General features: G+C 38.1%; 1 protein-coding gene across 2 annotated transcripts in view; it reads right to left on the bottom strand.

Annotated features, from left to right (window-relative positions):
• The window catches only part of LOC128686262 (brachyurin-like), a 25,630-nt gene extending 7,246 nt beyond the window's left edge, over positions 1 to 18,384 (bottom strand). Inside the window, exons 1-9 of one of the 2 annotated variants that reach the window (XM_070085769.1) lie at positions 18,309 to 18,384; positions 13,965 to 14,105; positions 12,120 to 12,180; positions 11,417 to 11,628; positions 8,803 to 8,863; positions 8,131 to 8,342; positions 5,562 to 5,719; positions 2,060 to 2,157; positions 868 to 1,017 (exon numbers count right to left, since the gene is read on the bottom strand). In XM_070085769.1, the coding sequence (XP_069941870.1) occupies positions 868 to 1,017; positions 2,060 to 2,157; positions 5,562 to 5,719; positions 8,131 to 8,342; positions 8,803 to 8,863; positions 11,417 to 11,628; positions 12,120 to 12,180; positions 13,965 to 14,076 (1,064 nt within the window). In that variant the 5' untranslated portion in view covers positions 14,077 to 14,105; positions 18,309 to 18,384. The remainder of the gene's footprint in view (positions 1 to 867; positions 1,018 to 2,059; positions 2,158 to 5,561; positions 5,720 to 8,130; positions 8,343 to 8,802; positions 8,864 to 11,416; positions 11,629 to 12,119; positions 12,181 to 13,964; positions 14,106 to 18,308) is intronic. The other variant, XM_070085770.1, reaches the window with a different exon arrangement.
• Between the last annotated feature and the right edge of the window lie 667 nt (positions 18,385 to 19,051).

The following is a 19,051-nucleotide window of genomic DNA, read 5'->3' as shown; positions in this document are numbered from 1 at the left end:
TCCCTACAGATTTATATGCTCTCTAAGTCAGTCTACTTTGTTGCATTGTCTCTAAATGACTAAACCACCTCAAGAACCTCTCTTCAGCCCTCTGACTAATACTTTTAAAAACTCCACACCTCCTAATTTCCACTCTACGAATTCTCTGCATAATATTTACACAATACATTGCCCTTAGACAGGACATCTCCACTGCCTCCAGCCGCCTCCTCGCTGCAGCATCTGCAACCCAAGCTTCACACCCATAAAAGAGTGTTAGTACCACTATACTTTCGTAAATTTCCTTCTTTGCCTCCAAGGATAACGTTTTTTGTCTCCACAGATACCTCAACGCACCACTCACCTTTTTCCTTCATCAATTCTATGGTTAACCTCATCCTTCATAAACCCATCCACTGACAAATGAACTCTCAAATATGTGAACATATTCACTTCTTCCATACTCCCTCCCTCCAGCGTATATATACATTCATAAATACATATATATACATATACATACATCTTATCAAGCTGAATCGATGATTTAGGCTAGAAAAAGAATGAATATTTGTGTATGCAATGAATCCACGAAAATCAGTCTAAGCATTACATAAATATGTATATATAACATTGATGACAGGAGATATATGTACTACACGAATAATTTTCGCTAAAAATTAGTTGTTATTTAAAAAAAATTATTTTTAGGCATCCAGTGGGATTTTGATTTTGATAAGGCCTGAGGGTTATGTGAAGACGATTTCAATTTAAGGGGTTCATCGGAAATTGGAATCTCCTTCAGATAGCTTTTCATATAAATGTTGCTAAATTTTATCATTTAATAAAACGTAAATTATTCATAGAGAGATACGAAATCTGGTTACTGACTTGATCAGGGCAAGATCATTAGCTAAGTTGTATGTGGGGTAGATGACGATATCGGCAGCCATGACAGACACCAGCGCTTTCGTGTTCCTTTGACGGACTCCCAGATTAACCTGCAACAGCGGTCTCCACAAGCTACCATTAGCGTATTTCCTGCGTTAAAAATAACACGGCAGTTGGAATTAGTACACTTAGTGCATTTCTTAATTACTCCTTGAACAAAAAAATGCAAGTACATTACACATTAAATCTCATAATGAATAATAATACAATATTAATATGGTCTATCTGTATTGTCCAGTGTGGCCTATTTGGCAATGGTGCACTTTGCCGAATAAGCCGAATGAAAATTTGTTTTTGCAATAAATCAGCGGATATCGATCTGAACATTAAGAAAAAATATATATCAGTGATTTTAACTGTTATTAAATAAATTTAGAGCATAATTTATCTAAAAAATTATGTTTATTTTCAGGAGGTTAGGTGAGCTTTCTATGTTAGTTTTGGTCAAAAAAATAAAAATCTTTGTATCAGTGTCAAATAGCTATCAATCCGAAGAATATATATATATATATATATATATATATATATATATATATATATATATATATATATATATATATATATATATATATATATATATATATATATATATACATTATTACAGCCCAGGCACAATAAGGCCTGATATCCTGGATGTGAAGGGGAGCAAGGAGCAGAACAAACACAGCTGAATGACTTTGAAATATATTTTCCATCACCAAGAGCTATAGCAAGGATTTACACATATGTACACTCTATACAGTTGGAAATGTATGTGTACAACACACTTAGTCGAAGGCAAAGACACAGCCTGGAGACAGAATGGACATCCGTGCTCAACTAGCTCTAGAATGGAAATGTCAAGGGTGGACAGGTGAGTGGTGACCACGACACCTCCACATTTGCCAGACCCACCTTCTCATTGGCTGAACCTAGATACTGATTCGACGATGGGGTCACGATCGTCCGATCCTTAGCATCTGGTTCGCTGGTTGGGGAGGTAACCTTTTAATGAGGGTGTGTACATGCTCGGAATAAAGGTTATGTACTCTTTGCATACTATATATATATATATATATATATATATATATATATATATATATATATATATATATATATATATATATATATATATATATTGGTACATAATTACCTTAGAACACAGTGTGCAGCAGTAAGAACCCACTGGGGATAGATAAAGCTGCCCCCACACATCTGCTTCTTATCACTCCACTGGATATACAGAAGTGCCTATGGAATAAATAAGGTGAAACAATGCCACTTAATTTATTAACACATATTTATAAGAGGGAAGAAAATTTGTCTTAATCTTTCACAAGGCCATTGTTGTTACAAAAGTAATTATTGCTCACTTACGAGTTGCTGACCCTCAAGTTTAACTTCAAACCTCTTACCTTCTCAAACTTATTTTGTTATTTTATGATCCTACTTTCTGTCTTTCACGTTAGAGCGTCGTGAATTTTCTGTCTCCATGACGCGGGCTAAAACGACACGGGTTCGAGTCCTCAGCTAGTCGCAGTGTTGTTATTGATTTAATACCACTCCTTCGTGGGAACAATAATATATATATAACACACACACACACATATATATATATATATATATATATATATATATATATATATATATATATATAAATATATATATATATAATATATATATATAATATATATATATATATATAAATATTTATAATATATACATATACTCAATCCAGCACTTGGTGAGGTTTCAGAGAGGCTGCTGTCTGAACTCACCAAATTTTCCAACCTGTGCCTGACTGGCGGTGTCCCAGAGGCCATCAGACCCTTTTTCTTTGGTGCCTCATTGTGTGCCCTCCGGAAAAAGGATGGCGGAATCAGGCCCATTGCAGTGGGTAACACCCTTCGGCGCCTAGTCGCCAAGGCTGCAGTAAGAAGGGTGAGTCAAGAGGCTGCTGCAATGCTGAAACCAACTCAGCTCGGTTTCGGCGTTCAACAGGGGTGCGAAGCAGCTGCCCACGCAGCACGAGTATATATCAAAAACATGTCCTATGAAAAAGCCTTGGTCAAATTGGACTTTGCCAATGCTTTCAACTCAGTCAGAAGGGATGCTGCTCTCCAAGCAGTTTATAGAAACTTCCCTTCCCTTTATCCCTTCATAGAATCGTGTTATAGTGTGACTTCCAAACTATTGTTTGGGGACCATGAAATTGACTCGTGTGAGGGCGTGCAACAGGGGGACCCTCTCGCCCCCTTTCTATTTTGTTTGGTCATCAAGGAAGTCACGGAGGCACTCTCCAGCGAGCTCAATATCTGGTTCCTGGACGACGGTACCCTGGCTGGCACAACGGAATCTCTCCTGGAGGACATCAGTAAAATTAAAGACATGGGAGAAAGCCTGGGCCTTTCTTTAAACCCCACCAAATGTGAAATAGTTTCTACCAATCAACAGTTGATCCAGAATATTAGTACCGTTTTACCAGGAGCACGAGCCATTGATCCAGCCAATAGCACTCTCCTCGGTGCTCCTCTTGGGTCCAATGCCATCGATCTGGTCCTAGGAAAAAAAGTCTCAGACCTCCGGACGATGGAAAGCAGGATGAAAGACATTGACACACACGATGCCTTCTACCTACTCACCAGGTGCCTGTCAACCCCAAAACTTACCTATTTTCTGAGATGCTCCCCAGCCTTCAGCAGTCCAAAACTCAAGGAATATGACTCTCTCCTGAAGGCCATGCTACAGAGTGTATTGAATCTTTCCCTTGACGATGGACAGTGGTTGCAAGCCTCACTTCCGGTCAGGCTTGGAGGGCTAGGAGTACGCAGATCCTCCCAGATTGCTCTACCAGCTTTCCTATCCTCTTCCATTGCATCAAACGAGTTGATAAGACAAATTCTTCCTGACACCCTCAGTGACTCAGCAGGAATAGAAGACCCTAGCTATGTCAGTGCCATCACCGAATGGGAGACTCTTGCTGCTCCAGCACCAAACCCTAGTGCAGCACTGGCTCACAAACAGTCAAGCTGGGATAGCCCAATTGCTGAAAAGGTGCTTGCCAACATGCTCAGGGCTGCAACATCAGATAGGGAGATTGCCCGTCTCCAGGCTGTGAGTGCACTTCACTCCGGGGACTTCCTCCAAACAGTTCCCATATCGGCAATGGGAACGCGACTCGACCCTAAGACCCTCCGTATTGCAGTGGCTCTGCGCCTTGCTGCCCCAATTCACACAGAATATATGTGTATTTGCGGCGAAGTGCAAGCAGACCAATACGGTCTACATGGTCTTAACTGTTCCAAAACCAAGGGCTGGCATGCAAGACACAATGAGGTCAACGACATCATTAAGAGAACCCTTGCTACAGCTGGATGCCCTGCCGAGAGGGAGCCACGATCACTTGCAGCAAACAATACCCACAACCCAGCAAACCGCCCCGACGGGATCACCATCTATCCTTGGAAGAATGGCAAGCTCTTAGCATGGGACTATACCTGTGTGTCCACACTGGCTGACACCTATATCCATCACAGTGTGGGGCGACAGGGAGGAGCTGCTGACCACAGGGAGGAGTACAAGATCAGCAAGTACAGGGACATTAGCCAACAGTATCAATTTGTCCCAGTGGGATCAGAGACCTTGGGATCATGGGGAAAAAATGCCACACGTTTCCTTAAAGAATTGGGTTCCAGACTCATCGACACCACCAGGGACCCAAGGGCAGCCACTTTCATGTTCCAGCGCCTCAGCGTCGCCATCCAGAGGGGAAATGCTTGCTGCATACTTGGCTCACGTCCAGCCTCGGAGGAGCTGGAGGAAATTCATCATCTTTGATACATTGTGCCATTGTATTCATGTTTATGTTTTTTTCTGTAAATGTATTTTGTTTATTAATAAATGTTCACATAGAATAAAACATATATAGGGGGTGGTAGGAGAAGAAAATATTCAAACAGCTCCGGGGAGAACCTTGAGTTTTCTCTGAGGTACGTTTATTGTCTTCTCTGAGGATGAGGGTCCCCATTCCAGCTATAGAGGTGGTACTTCCCTATATATTGTAGTATATATATTATATATATATATATATATATATATATATATATATATATATATATATATATATATATATATGTATATATATATATATGTATATATATATATATATATATATATATATATATATATATATATATATATATATATATATGTATATATATATATATATATATATATATATATATATATATATATATATATATATATATATATATATATATATATATATATATATATATATAATATATATATATGTCGTGCCGAATAAGTAAAACTTGTGATTTTGGATTAAGTAGCAACGCACTTCTTGCTGAATTAGGCTAAATTAAATTACGCTTGCTATAATAACGTTAGGTAAGTTTCCTAAGTTATGTAAGTCATTAATTTTTATATTAACATAAACGAAAAAAATGATCTTTAAATGTAAGACAACATTATAGAAAGGACTTAATTTTAAATGAGTTTTTGCTAATCCCCTTGATTATTGATTCAAGGAACTGGAACTAAACTTCCTAAACTATACTACCCCTACGGATTTGACACTTTCCCGTAATTTTATTAGTAATATAATAATATTGACAAGAAAATTAACTTGCCTGCCAAGGAAATTCGTACTGCGCAGCAATTGATCCTTTAATGATTCTGTTGGGACTGACTGTAGAGATTCCACAACCTGGGTATGAGAGCGTGTCAGCAGTGTTGGCTGTGTTACGACCTGTGATATCTGCCTTCAGATTACTGCTGTCAGGTGAACCTGTTGTGTTGAGAGTAAAGAAAACGTTTTAAAAAAGTTTTTTTTTTTTTTCAAGAAATTTGACGGTAGTGTGTGTGTGTGTGTGTGTGTGTGTGTGTGTGTGTGTGTACTCACCTAGTTGTACTCACCTATTTGAGGTTTCCGGGGTCGAGTCCAAGCTCCTGGCTCCGCCTCTTCACTGGTCGCTACTAGGTCACTCTCCCTGAACCTTGAGCTTTATCATACCTCTGCTTAAAGCAATGTATGGATCCTGCCTCCACTACATCGCTTCCCAAACTATTCCACTTACTGACTGCTCTGTGGCTGAAGAAATACTTCCTAACATCCCTGTGATTCATCTGTGTCTTCAACTTCCAACTGTGTCCCCTTGTTACTGTGTCCAATCTCTGGAACATCCTGTCTTTGTCCACCTTGTCAATTCCTCTCAGTATTTTGTATGTCGTTATCATGTCCTCCCTATCTCTCCTGTCCTCCAGTGTCGTCAGGTCGATTTCCCTTAACCTCTCCTCGTAAGACATACCTCTTAGCTCTGCGAATAGTCTTGTTGCAAACCTTTGCACTTTCTCTAGTTTCTTTACGTGCTTGGCTAGGTGTGGGTTCCAAACTGGTGCCGCATACTCCAATATGGGCCTAACGTACACGGTGTACAGGGTCCTGAACGACACCTTATTAAGATGTCGGAATGCTGTTCTGAGGTTTGCTAGGCGCCCATATGCTGCAGCAGTTATTTGGTTAATGTGCGTTTCAGGAGATGTGCCTGGTGTTATACTCACCCCAAGATCTTTTTCCTTGAGTGAGGTTAGTAGTCTCTGGCCCCCTAGACTGTACTCCGTCTGCGGTCTTCTTTGCCCTTCCCCAATCTTCATGACTTTGCACTTGGTGGGATTGAACTCCAGTAGCCAATTGCTGGACCAGGTCTGCAGCCTGTCCAGATCCCTTTGTAGTTCTGTCTGGTCTTCGATCGAGTGAACTCTTCTCATGAACTTCAAGTCATCTGCAAACAGGGACACCTCAGAGTCTATTCCTTCCGTCATGTCGTTCACAAATACCAGAAACAGCACTGGTCCTAGGACTGACCCCTGTGGGACCCCGCTGGTCACAGGTGCCCACTCTGACACCTCGCCACGTACCATGACTCGCTGCTGTCTTCCTGACAAGTATTTCCTGATCCATTGTAGTGCCTTCCCTGTTATCCCTGCTTGGTCCTCCAGTTTTTGCACTAATCTCTTGTGTGGAATTGTGTCAAACGCCTTCTTGCAGTCCAAGAAAATGCAATCCACCCACCCCTCTCTCTCTCTTGTCTTACTGCTGTCACCATGTCATAGAACTCCAGTAGGTTTGTGACACAGGATTTCCCGTCCCTGAAACCATGTTGGCTGCTGTTGATGAGATCATTCCTTTCTAGGTGTTCCACCACTCTTCTCCTGATAATCTTCTCCAAGACTTTGCATACTATACATGTCAGTGACACTGGTCTGTAGTTTAGTGCTTCATGTCTGTCTCCTTTTTTAAAGATTGGGACTACATTTGCTGTCTTCCATGCCTCAGGCAATCTCCCTGTTTCGATAGATGTACTTAATATTGTTGTGTGTGTGTGTGGGGGGGGTGTATACTCACAATAATAATAATAATAATAATAATAATTTATTTCTATTCTTATTTTAAAAAGGAATTAAAATATATCAGTCCATCCTGCAACATTAACAAGTCATAAGTGAACGAGAAAAGGAGGAACCAGAAGTCAGGTTTGGAAGACGTCGAGAAAAGAGTAATGTAGGATAATGAAACGCAAGAAAAGGAAAAGTAGTAAAATCTGAAAGTAATATGAAAAATAAGGGAATATGGGATTTATTTAATATTTAGCTCGTCCATTTCAGGCCGTAAACATTACTCAGTCTCAGCGTATTCTTGTCGTTTTCTATGGTGAAGCCCAAAGTAAGTGATGAGTATCGATGATGTACTATTAGAATACTGGGATAGGAATAATCAAAAGAATGAGGCTTCATTACACATCATTTAGAAATGTGTCTCAGGGTTACTAAAGAATTGTGTGTCTGGTGCTGTCATGAACTATGTGTCTGGGTTTGTCATAGAAGATTGTCCGGTGATGTCATAAAAGGAGCATCAGAAAAGCGTGAAGAAAATAAAAAAACACAATTGGGAAAAAATGGAGTTTCAAAAGAGACAGAAAGGTAAGTTTTTCAACCTGTTTAAAACGACCTTCAGTGACTTCTAATGTTATGTGAAAGTACCTTAAAGGAAAAGTTACTGAACCACCATCAATTCAAAATAAACCTGAATACATCCCATTAACCTGGTGCCTTATGGTCCTTACAGGCTTAATGGTCCCAATGAATATATTAATAGTAATCTTAAATGGCATCTTAGCAACTATGAACTCTTTAACTCACTGAGCTTGTTAGAGATTTGAGTCTCTTTCCCTGTGGTGTTCTCGGAAGAATCCGTCAACGAAGGATTGACGACATCCAATGGGACATGATCCTCTGTTTTGTTGAGTGTGTTATTTACTGGAGGCACAACAGGAATGAACATATCCTTATGGTCATCAAATTTCTCAGAATCTATGATGAATGGTTGAATCCTGTTATCTGCCATCGAGTTCCTTAGGATTCAATGGAAAGACACGAATAATTAGTAAAGTGAAAAAAAGAGGCAAATTAATCTTTTAAAAAGTGCTAATACATAATAGATGTTCCATTGATTAATGCTATGATTGAAATGAATATATATTAAAATGTTTGAATCGTGAAAAAAAAATAGTCTAGTTTATTAACAGAACCCTTGGAATGATTACCCTTTTTTTCTTGGATGAAATTACGTTCGATGTAGTGTGGATGTTAAAAAATATTTTTATTGTAATGAATGAAACTGAGGTGAATGTCCGAGCTTTGTCTGCAACAAAATTCAAAGTGGTTGTAAAGTTTGAAAAGGGCAACGAGAAATAAAATGTCAAAGGTATCAGAGAAAGCGAGAACATTTATTGTGTGTTTGTCTCCCTCTTTCTGAGTATAAAACACAAACATTTATGAATATACATACTCATAAACATCAGATATACACACCTGCCGACAATGTGCAAAACGTGCAATGATCGTGAGTCAGGAGGAGGTTTGTGCAGCGACTCTGTGAAGATGCGATGGGTTAGAAAGCTAGCCAGTGACATTATATAAACAAATACACACACATTTTATATATATATATATATATATATATATATATATATATATATATATATATATATATATATATATATATATATATATATATATATATATATATATAAAATGTGGTGCCGAAGAGGCAGAACTTGCGATCTTGGCTTAAATAGCAACGCTCATCCTGCCATATAGGACAAGCGAAAATTTGTGTATGCAATAATTTCGCCAAAATCATTCTGAACCTAACGAAAAAAATATATTTCATTGTGGTTGTTTAGTATTAAATTACTGTAAACAAATCTAAAATATATTTAGTTGGGTTAGGCTAAAATAAATTGTTCTTGTTATAATAAGGTTAGGTAAGTTTTGTAAAATTCTTTTGGTGCAAAATTAAAAAAAATTACATCAACATTAATGAAAAAAATATATCTTTAAACGTATAAGAGAAAATTTTAGAAAGGACTTAATTTTAAATGAGTTCTTGCTAATTGACCAGTTTTACATATTCGGCACTACATATATATATACACACACATATATATATATATATATATATATATATATATATATATATATATATATATATATATATATATATATATATATATATATATATATATATATATTAACACATCGGCCGTCTCCCACCAAGGTAAGGTGGCTCGAAAAAGAAAAACTTTCACCATCATTCACTCCATCACTGTCTTCCCAGGGGCATGCTTTCACTATAGTTATAAAACTGCAACATTAACACCCCTCCTTCCTTCAGAGTGCAGGCACTGTACTTCCCATCTCCAGGATTCAAGTCCGGCCTGCCGGTTTTCCTGAATCCCTTCATAAATGTTACTTTGCTCACACTCCAACAGCGCGTCAAGTCCTAAAAAACATTTGTCTCCATTCGCTCCTATCAAACACGCTCATGCATGGTTGCTGGAGGTCCAAGCCCGTCACACACAAAACCTCCTTTACCCCCTCCTTCCAACCTTTCCTAGGCCGACCCCTACCCCACCTTCCCTCCACTACAGATTTATACACTCTCGAAGTCATTCTGTTTTGTTCCATTCTCTCTACATGTCCGAACCACCTCAACAACCTCTCCTCACCCCTCTCGATAATAGTTTTGGTAATCCCGCACCTCCTCCTAATTTCCAAACTATGAATTCTCTGCATTATATTTACACCGCACATTGCCCTCAGACATGACATCTCCACTGCCTCCAGCCTTCTCCTCGCTGCAACATTCAATACCAATGTTTCACACCTATATAAGAACGTTAGTATAACTATACTTTCTTACATTCCCCTTTTTGCTTCCATGGGCATAGTTCTTTGTCTCCATAGACTCCTAAGTGCACCGCTCATCTTTTTCCCCTCATCTATTCTATGAGCCACCTAGCCTTCACAGACCCATCTGCTGACATGTTCACTCCCAAATATCTGAATACATTCACCTCCCCCATGCTCTCTCACTCCAATCTGATATCGAATCTTTCGTTACCTATTTTTTTTTGTTATCCTCATCACATTACTCTTTCCTATATTCACTTTTAATTTTCTTCTTTTACATACCTTGCCAAACTCATCCACCAACCTCTGCAACTTCCCTTCAGAATCTTCCAAAAGCACAGTGGCATCAGCAAAGAGCAACTGTGACAACTCCCACTTTGTGTTAGATTCTTTATCTTTTAACCCCACACCTCTTGCCAACACCCAAGCATTTACTTCTCTTACAGCCCAATCTATAAATATATTGAACAACCATGGTGATATCATACATCCTTGTCTCTAAGACCTATAATCTCCCTCTCTCCGGCATACTCTAACCTGAGCCTCACTGCTTTCAGTAACCTACCTCCTATTCATTACATTTGCAACATCTGCCACACAACATATTTTATGTAAATTAAAGATTGCGGTTGAGAGTTCATCTGGCAAGTATTTTTAACATACTATGGCTGCTGATTTAGTTAATATTTACCGTGTACATTTCAAGCCGTAAACATTACTCAGTCTCAGGGTATTCTTGTCGTTTTCGACGGTAAGTGATGAGTATCGATGATGTATTAGAATACTGGGATAGGAATAATCAAGAGAATGAGGCTTCATCTCAGGGTTACTAAAAAAGTGTGTCTGGTGCTGTCATCAACTATTTGTCTGGGTTTGTCAAAGATTCTGTCCGGTGATGTAATAAAAGGCGTATTAAAAAGGAGTGAAGAAAATCACAAACACATAATTTGAAAATTGGAGTTTCAAAAGCAACAGAAAGATGAAATTTTCAACTTGTTTAAAACGATCTTCAATGATTTCAAATATTACATGAAAGTAACTTAAAGGAAAGCGCTCTGAGGCTTGTGAAGGGCTTCTGTTACAAGTTACTGAACCACCATCAATTCAAAATAAACCTGAATACATCCCATTAACCTGGTGCCTTATGGTCCTTACATGCTTAATGGTCCCAATGAATATATTAATAGTAATCTTAAATGGCATCTTAGCAACTATGAACTCTTTAACTCACTGAGCTTGTTAGAGATTTGAGTCTCTTTCCCTGTGGTCTTCTCGGAAGAATCCGTCAACGAAGGATTGACGACATCCAATGGGACATGATCCTCTGTTTTGTTGAGTGTGTTATTTACTGGAGGCACAACAGGAATGAACATATCCTTATGGTCATCAAATTTCTCAGAATCTATGATGGATGGTTGAATCCTGTTATCTGCCATCGAGTTCCTTAGGATTCAGTGGAAAGACACGAATAATTAGTAAAGTGAAAAAAAGAAGCAAATTAATCTTTTAAAAAGTTCTAATACATAATAGATGTTCCATTGATTAATGCTATGATTGAAATGAATATCTATTAAAATGTTTGAATCACGAAAAAAAAATAGTCTAGTTTATTAACAGAACCCTTGGAATGATTACTTTTTTTTGTCCTGGATGCAATTACTGAAAAAAAATCTTTTGCGTTGTTTGGTAATATGTGAATGTAATGTGGATGTTAAAAAATATTTTTATTGTAATGAGAGGAGGGTGAATGTCCGAGCTTTGTCTGAAATAAAGTTAAACGTCGTGGTGAAGTTTGAAAGGGACATCGAGAAATAAAATGTCAAATGTATCAGAGAAAGAGAGAGCCTATAATGTATGTGTGTGTTTTTTTGTCTCAGAGTATAGAACGCAACCTTTTATGAATATACATATTCATGAACATCAGATATACACACCTGGCGACAATGTGTAAAACATGCAGTGACTGTGAACCTGGAGAAGGTTTGTGCAGCGACTCTGTAAAGATGTAATGGGTTAGAAGCTAGTCAGCGATATTATATATATATATATATATATATATATATATATATATATATATATATATATATATATATATATATATATATATATATATATATATATATTCTCCATGGAGAAGTGGAACAGAATTCTTCCTCTGTAATCCATGCGTGTTGTAAGAGGCGACTAAAACGCCGGGAGCAAGGGGCTAGTAACCCCTTCTCCCGTATAAATTACTAAATTTAAAAAGAGAAACTTTCGTTTTTCTTATTGGGCCACCCTGCCTTGGTGGGATACGGCCGGTTTGTTGAAAAAAAAAAAAGTATATATATATACATATTTGCACATTGGCCGTTTCCCACCAAGGCCCGAAAAAGAAAATCTTTCATCATCATTCACTCAAACGCCTTCTTGCAGTCCAAGAAAATGCAATCCACACACCCCTCTCTCTCTTGTCTTACTGCTGTCACGATGTCGTTGAACTCCAGGTTTGTGACACAGGATTTCTCGTCCCTGAAACCATGTTGGCTGCTGTTGATGAGATCATTCCTTACTAGGTGTTCCACCACTCTTTTCTTTTGTGTGTGTGTGTGTGTTAGTTACCATTTGGTCCTAGGCACATGTCGATTAGACACTAGGCCTGTTGTATGTGCAGGCATATGTGTGTGTGTGTGTGTGTGTGTGTGTGTGTGTGTGTGTGTGTGTGTGTGTGTGTGTGTGTGTGTGTGTGTGTGTGTGTGTGTGTGTGTGTGTGTGCGGGAGGGGTGTGTGTGTGTGGGAGGGGTGTGTCTGTGGGAGAGGTGTGTCTGTGGGAGAGGTGTCTGTGGGAGAGGTGTGTCTGTGGGAGGGGTGTGTCTGTGGGAGGGGTGTCTGTGGGAGGGGTGTCTGTGGGAGTGGTGTGTGCATGGGAGGAGTGTCAGTGTGGGAGGGGTGTGTGGGAGAGGTGTGTATGGGAGGGGTGTGTATGGGAGGGGTGTGTGTGTGTGTGTGTGTACTCACCTAGTTGAGGTTGCAGGGGTCGAGTCCAAGCTCCTGTCCCCGCCTCTTCACTGGTCGCCATTAGGTCACTCTCCCTGAACCATGAGCTTTATCGTACCTCTGCTTAAAGCTATGTATGGATCCTGCCTCCACTACATCTCTTCCCAAACTATTCCACTTCCTGACTACTCTGTGGCTGAAGAAATACTTCCTAACATTCCTGTGATTCATCTGTGTCTTCAGCTTCCAACTGTGTCCCCTTGTTGCTGTGTCCAGTCTCTGGAGCATCCTGTCTGTCCACCTTGTCAATTCCTCTCAGTATTTTATACGTCGTTATCATGACCCCCCTTCCGCATCCCTCCTGTCCTTCAGTGTGTGTGTGTGTGTGTGTGTGTGTGTGTGTGTGTGTGTGTGTGTGTGTGTGTGTGTGTGTGTGTGTGTGTGTGTGTGTGTGTATGTGTGTGTTTGTGTGTATATGTGTGTTTGTTTGTGCGTGTGTGTGTATGTGTGTGTGTGTGCGTGTGTGTGTGTGTGTGTGTGTGTGTGTGTGTGTGTGTGTGTGTGTGTGTGTGTGTGTGTGTGTGTGTGTGTGTGTGTGTGTGTGTGTGTGTGTGTGTGTGTGTGTATGTATGTATGTATGTATGTATGTATGTATGTATGTATGTATGTATGTATGTATGTGCATGAGGGAGAGAGGGACGGAGAGAGAGAGAGAGAGAGAAACAGATAATCAAAGAGAATCAGAGAAACAAAGAGAGAAAGACTGCTTTATGGGAGGTTGCTGCTTGAAAGAATTACCATACCTGCTGCAGAGTGGTCTAGCTGGATGCTCGAGTCTTTCCTTGGGTCGTTCTCCATCATCTCCGCCGCTAAGACAAGCGCTGTCACCATCACTAGACGAACACACACGAACATCCTCCTCTCTCGGACAGTTATTCAACTACCTGAAGTAAGTAAAAATCCTGTAAGAGAGACCGGCCTGCCTAATAATACAAAAAAATGTTAAGTTATGAGAAGGGAAATTTATTATTTAATATACACAGATTTTCAACATTGTAACAAAAGTTGATTTTTTACTTGTCTAACATATGTTTATTGTTTACAATATTGGGTAATTTATGTCAGACTTGCAAAAAATTACGTGCACTTGAAACAAAATATTATTCATTAGAGATTATGTAAACACTGCATTGTATTACTGATTCTGAAATCTGAAAATAAGTAAATTGCTTTCGATTAGGGATTCTTGTGCTATAGTACATGGACCACCTGTGGCCCATGGTTAGCCTTCAAGTGGTCCCCAGCGTGAAAAATAGTAATTACCTTAATGAATTAGTTTAATTTTTTGCATCATATAAGATAGTATGTCATAAATTTTCAAAAGTCTACCAGTAAAAACTAATTATTAGATTTTTAGTTACAGGGCAACAGAAAATAGAAATATCCTGAGTAAAATTATGTAATTTGCTGGTCACCTGTCCCTCAGACTGAGTTGTGTTCTAGCCATCTTAAGTAACGGGAGTGTTCTTACTCTCTAATGTCGTAGGTACAAATGACCAAATCAAGTTACTATGTTTGGCTGTATACCTTGCAGATTCACTGAATTTTTTTTCTCTTTTCATAATAAGCCTGATGATCATAAGCTGCATTCATGAAATGTTTATAGAAGATTTTTATAGTACCGCTTTGAAAGTGTGTTATTTCAAAGGAGCTTTTTGTTTGCCATTTTGCGATTTTGGCTTAAATAGCAACGCTCTTCTTGCCGAATAAGGCAAGCGAAAATTTGTGTATGGAATAATTTCGCAAAAATCATTCTGAATCTAACGTAAAAATATATTTCATTCTGTTTGTTTAGTACTAAAATATTGTAAACTTATCTAAAGTATATTTAGCTGGATTAGGCTAAATTAAAATGCGCTTTAAATGTATAAGAGAAAATTTTAGAAAGCACTTAATTTTCAATGAGTTCTTGCTAATTGAGCAATTTTACCTATTTTTATAATTTATTCTGTTAGTGTAATAATGTAAAATTATATGTTCCTTATCATTTTGGGTAAGAAATTAGGAATTTAACATCAATTTCCATTGTCTCGCTGCTTATTTGTTTCTACCTATTGTTCTAAATGTTTGTTTTCACGTTAACTTTTCGTATTATCCCTTCTGCAATTTTTTTTAATTATATACCGATTACATTGTTTTCTTTTTATGATGTGGACATCTCTGTCCACGCAAATCGGAACGTAATTATAGTAATCTTTCTCATCAACGTGTCTATTCATTTTATGGATAAAAGATTCTAGTTTATATCATTGGTGATACCTAATAACTTCTTCCACACATTTTGATAGTTTCCTTTTTCATTCTTTATATCTAGTTTTCCTCCGTTTCTGTCCAATATTTAGAATTTTTTATTAATCTTTTACATTGATCAATCTATCCGTCTGTGTTGTCTACCGAGATTTTGCTAATTTACCTTTCTTATTCTCACTTCGTTTTAAAGCATCTACTGTTTTTTTCTTGAAAACACTCAAAGGTACATATGTCCGTTATACATTGCAATGTCATAAACTTTACTCTATTATCTAAAAAAGGTTTTACAAGAGTGGGATGATGTTTATCGGTGAACTTTGTACGTGTGTGTGAGTGTTACTGAGTTGCTATTTGACCTGCGGCATATGAGCATAGTTTGCATGAGTATTTGGATAATTAGCAACAGTTCATTATGTGATCAAAGAACAACTGTCTGCCATTAAAAGCTCAAGTGGAAATACTGTCTGCTGTACAAGATTTTAAGAAAATTTTAAGCCGCATTCTGGGCATGGGAATACAAAATAGGCGAAAGGGAATTTTTGATCAGTGGTAAATAGTAAATAAAGAAAAATCAAGAGAGGGAGTGAAGGTGTTATCTTAGATAACAGGATCTTATTTAGCAACTCACCAGCTGTACTTCAAGGTGAATACAGAGATAAACTGCGAAGGCATCGTAAGTTTGAATCATTACATCATAAGACTTAATCATTGCCAGTGAAAACAAAATATAGGTCTGTGTATTCTTAGTTGCTACGGATTCGGAAGTGCTTTCTATGATAAGGACAATATATGTAGCATGACAAACTGTCTGACAAAAAGTATGCAACTTTCACAACAGACTTTTAGTCTTCCTGGCTGACCACTTACACAACAGTTCGAAGACTTTTTGCACACTGATAAAGTATAAGCGAATGGATGACAATATTATCAGAATGGATCTTACTGATTACGAGTTAGGTGATCGTAGGTTACATGAAGGGTTTTCCTCCTTATTCGAAGTTCCTATATAAGATATTTTTAAGCGTTATACAAAATAAATTTCATCACCGGCTTCGGTTCGATATTAATAAAGTTTGTCAAAAAGTTTCTTTTCTTGAATCGACTGAAAAGTAAATGTCGGGATTAATTAGAGGTCGAACCTCGCAACAAAGAACAAGGTATCGATATGAAAACGCCCACAACCAGAAAACAGACGAATTGTTCCACAAACAGAAACCAGACGATTAATTTACAAATGCAAACCAGAAGAACAGCCAAATAATCATATACCAAGTGAGCAATCCCATTTCCAGAAACTAGATGAACGATTCCACAACCCAAAACCAAACGTCCAACCCCACAATCAGAAGCCAATCTTCCATTTCACAACCAAGAACCACCTTTCAAGAGAAGGCTGGAGAAGAGCTCTTGTTCCATGGGACTGTAACGATCTTCTCTTAAGAATCACGGAGACCGAGGAATTCACAATGTAAAAACGCTTGTCTATTGGAGATCTAAGTGACTAAACATATTTCCCAGAGTAGCTCTTAAGAAGCCTTCGAGCGAGTTATCATTTCAAGATGCGCGGCTGATGATTTTCCCAGAGAAATACACTAACAGAGAACGAGATGTTATAGAAGTGAGAAAAATATTATTTACCTGAGTTGCGAACAGAAACAATATCATAAAGGCTAGAAGTGAAACGTTAAGAAAAACTGAAAAAAAAAATGCTGCCATAAATATCATTAGAGATGCAATATCTGTCATTTGTGGCATTCTCTCTAAGAAGAGTGTTAAAAACAAATGACTTTTCAGGGTTATGGGAGAAATTTTCCGACAGAATGAATATTGTAATGAAAACAAGATAAATGCAATTGACAAGTGGGACACCTTGGTAGCGGGAGTCAGTTTTAGTTGCATCACTAGACTGGGTTGTTAGTGGTCTTTCTGTCTGCTTAATTTATAAAAGTGATCTGAAAAAAATCATCAGAGGACGAAACGGGAACACAAAAAATTCGATGTGATGATTTTGTAATATTATCATTATTGTCATGACTATTATTATTATTTAGTTCACAAGAACGACGTGCTAAATAACAAACACTAACGTTTGCATAGTCCAATAGAAACTGGTTGTGTGTATGGGGAAGGAAAGAGTTAGGATGCAGTAACCACAAGTATAATTTCCACTACAGAAATAAACATTAAAAAACTTTCAAAAGAACTTTCTTAAACATGTGGGTTACTTATGAAATATTCCAGCTGCAATACGCTGATTTATTTTTTCTTGGCGAGAAATGGAGTTAAAGGTAAGAGGGAAGAAGGAGATTTTAAACAAAAGATTTCTCACTCTCTTCTCATAATAAGAGGAGTGCAAGAAACAAAATAAAAGATAACAAAGATTTACGTGCAGAGAGAAAATAGGCATTGAATATTAAGTTCAAAGATAGCAAGCAATATACAAGGGATGAAGTGGTGTCCTGGCAGAGAAATTATCTACTGCAGCAAAAAAAGGAAAAAGAAAGGAAATAGACTCTTTATATTTGGGAACTTTTAAGGGGAATGAAAGGTTGAACTTGAGTTTGTTACAGCGACCCCGGAGATAACGAAGCATCAACAGCCGACCTCCTGGGTACGAAATGGAAAAACTTTAAAAAGCAAAGATTCTCGGCATACTGGGGAATTTTAGTTTAGTTAAAAAAATTTAGTGGAGTGTATGATCAATAATCTTCAAAATATTGAAGATATCAACCAAAAACAAAACAGAAGTACTACATTTTATATTTTCTGAAAATACGTAAATAACAGCATTGCAGAGAAATTTCAGTCTATAATGATAAAAAAAAAAATATACTCACCTGAGTTTACAGAATATTATCAATGTGACACGGTCGCTCGCTGTAGTGGTTGTAGCTAGGCGACGGAGGGTGAATGAGGCATTGCCAAATATTTCGGGGTGTTTTATACCCCTACTCGATGAGGTTATTGACCAGTGTGGTGGACGAGGGAGATGAGGAAGTGTCACTTGATGTTGTGTTTAATCACCTAATTATACCAGCTTTAGCTGTTTCACGCTAAAAAAAAAAGTGTTTATATGTTATGGATCGTATATGCTTTACATTGTGTTAATTTTTTTCACGAAAGGGTTAGACAAGAACTTAATATAAAACCAGGAAAATTATACAGTGTTCTAGTACTGCGAATGTTAATTGGGAACGTATTAGTCAATACAAGGTAAGTAGAGTAATTACATGAAGTGGGTCAGTAACCATCACCACCGCTTCCGCTACACACACACACACATACAGGAGGGTGGAGAGGGGGCTATGTCCCATGCAGAGGCACAACCATGCCACCAAGAGTTACAGGAAAACACATAGAAGACAATGGCCATGTACAAACGCGACTCTGACACAGAGGGAAAGGCAATGGGAGAAGGAGAGGGAGAAGTCACTGTTTATTCATGGGCTACAGGAGAGCGAGGGAAGGACACACAATGAAAGACGGCAGGAAGAAAAACAGGAGATTGAAAACATCGCCAATATAATAGGCGAGGAAGACATGAGTGAGATCGTTAATTTTCAGAGAATAGAGGGGTACT

Source organism: Cherax quadricarinatus, chromosome 17 (assembly GCF_038502225.1).
Source record: "Cherax quadricarinatus isolate ZL_2023a chromosome 17, ASM3850222v1, whole genome shotgun sequence".
NCBI classification, from domain to species: Eukaryota; Metazoa; Arthropoda; class Malacostraca; order Decapoda; family Parastacidae; genus Cherax; species Cherax quadricarinatus.
The sequence above is the reverse complement of the archived record's forward strand: the minus strand, read 5'-3'. Positions and strand labels throughout refer to the sequence as shown.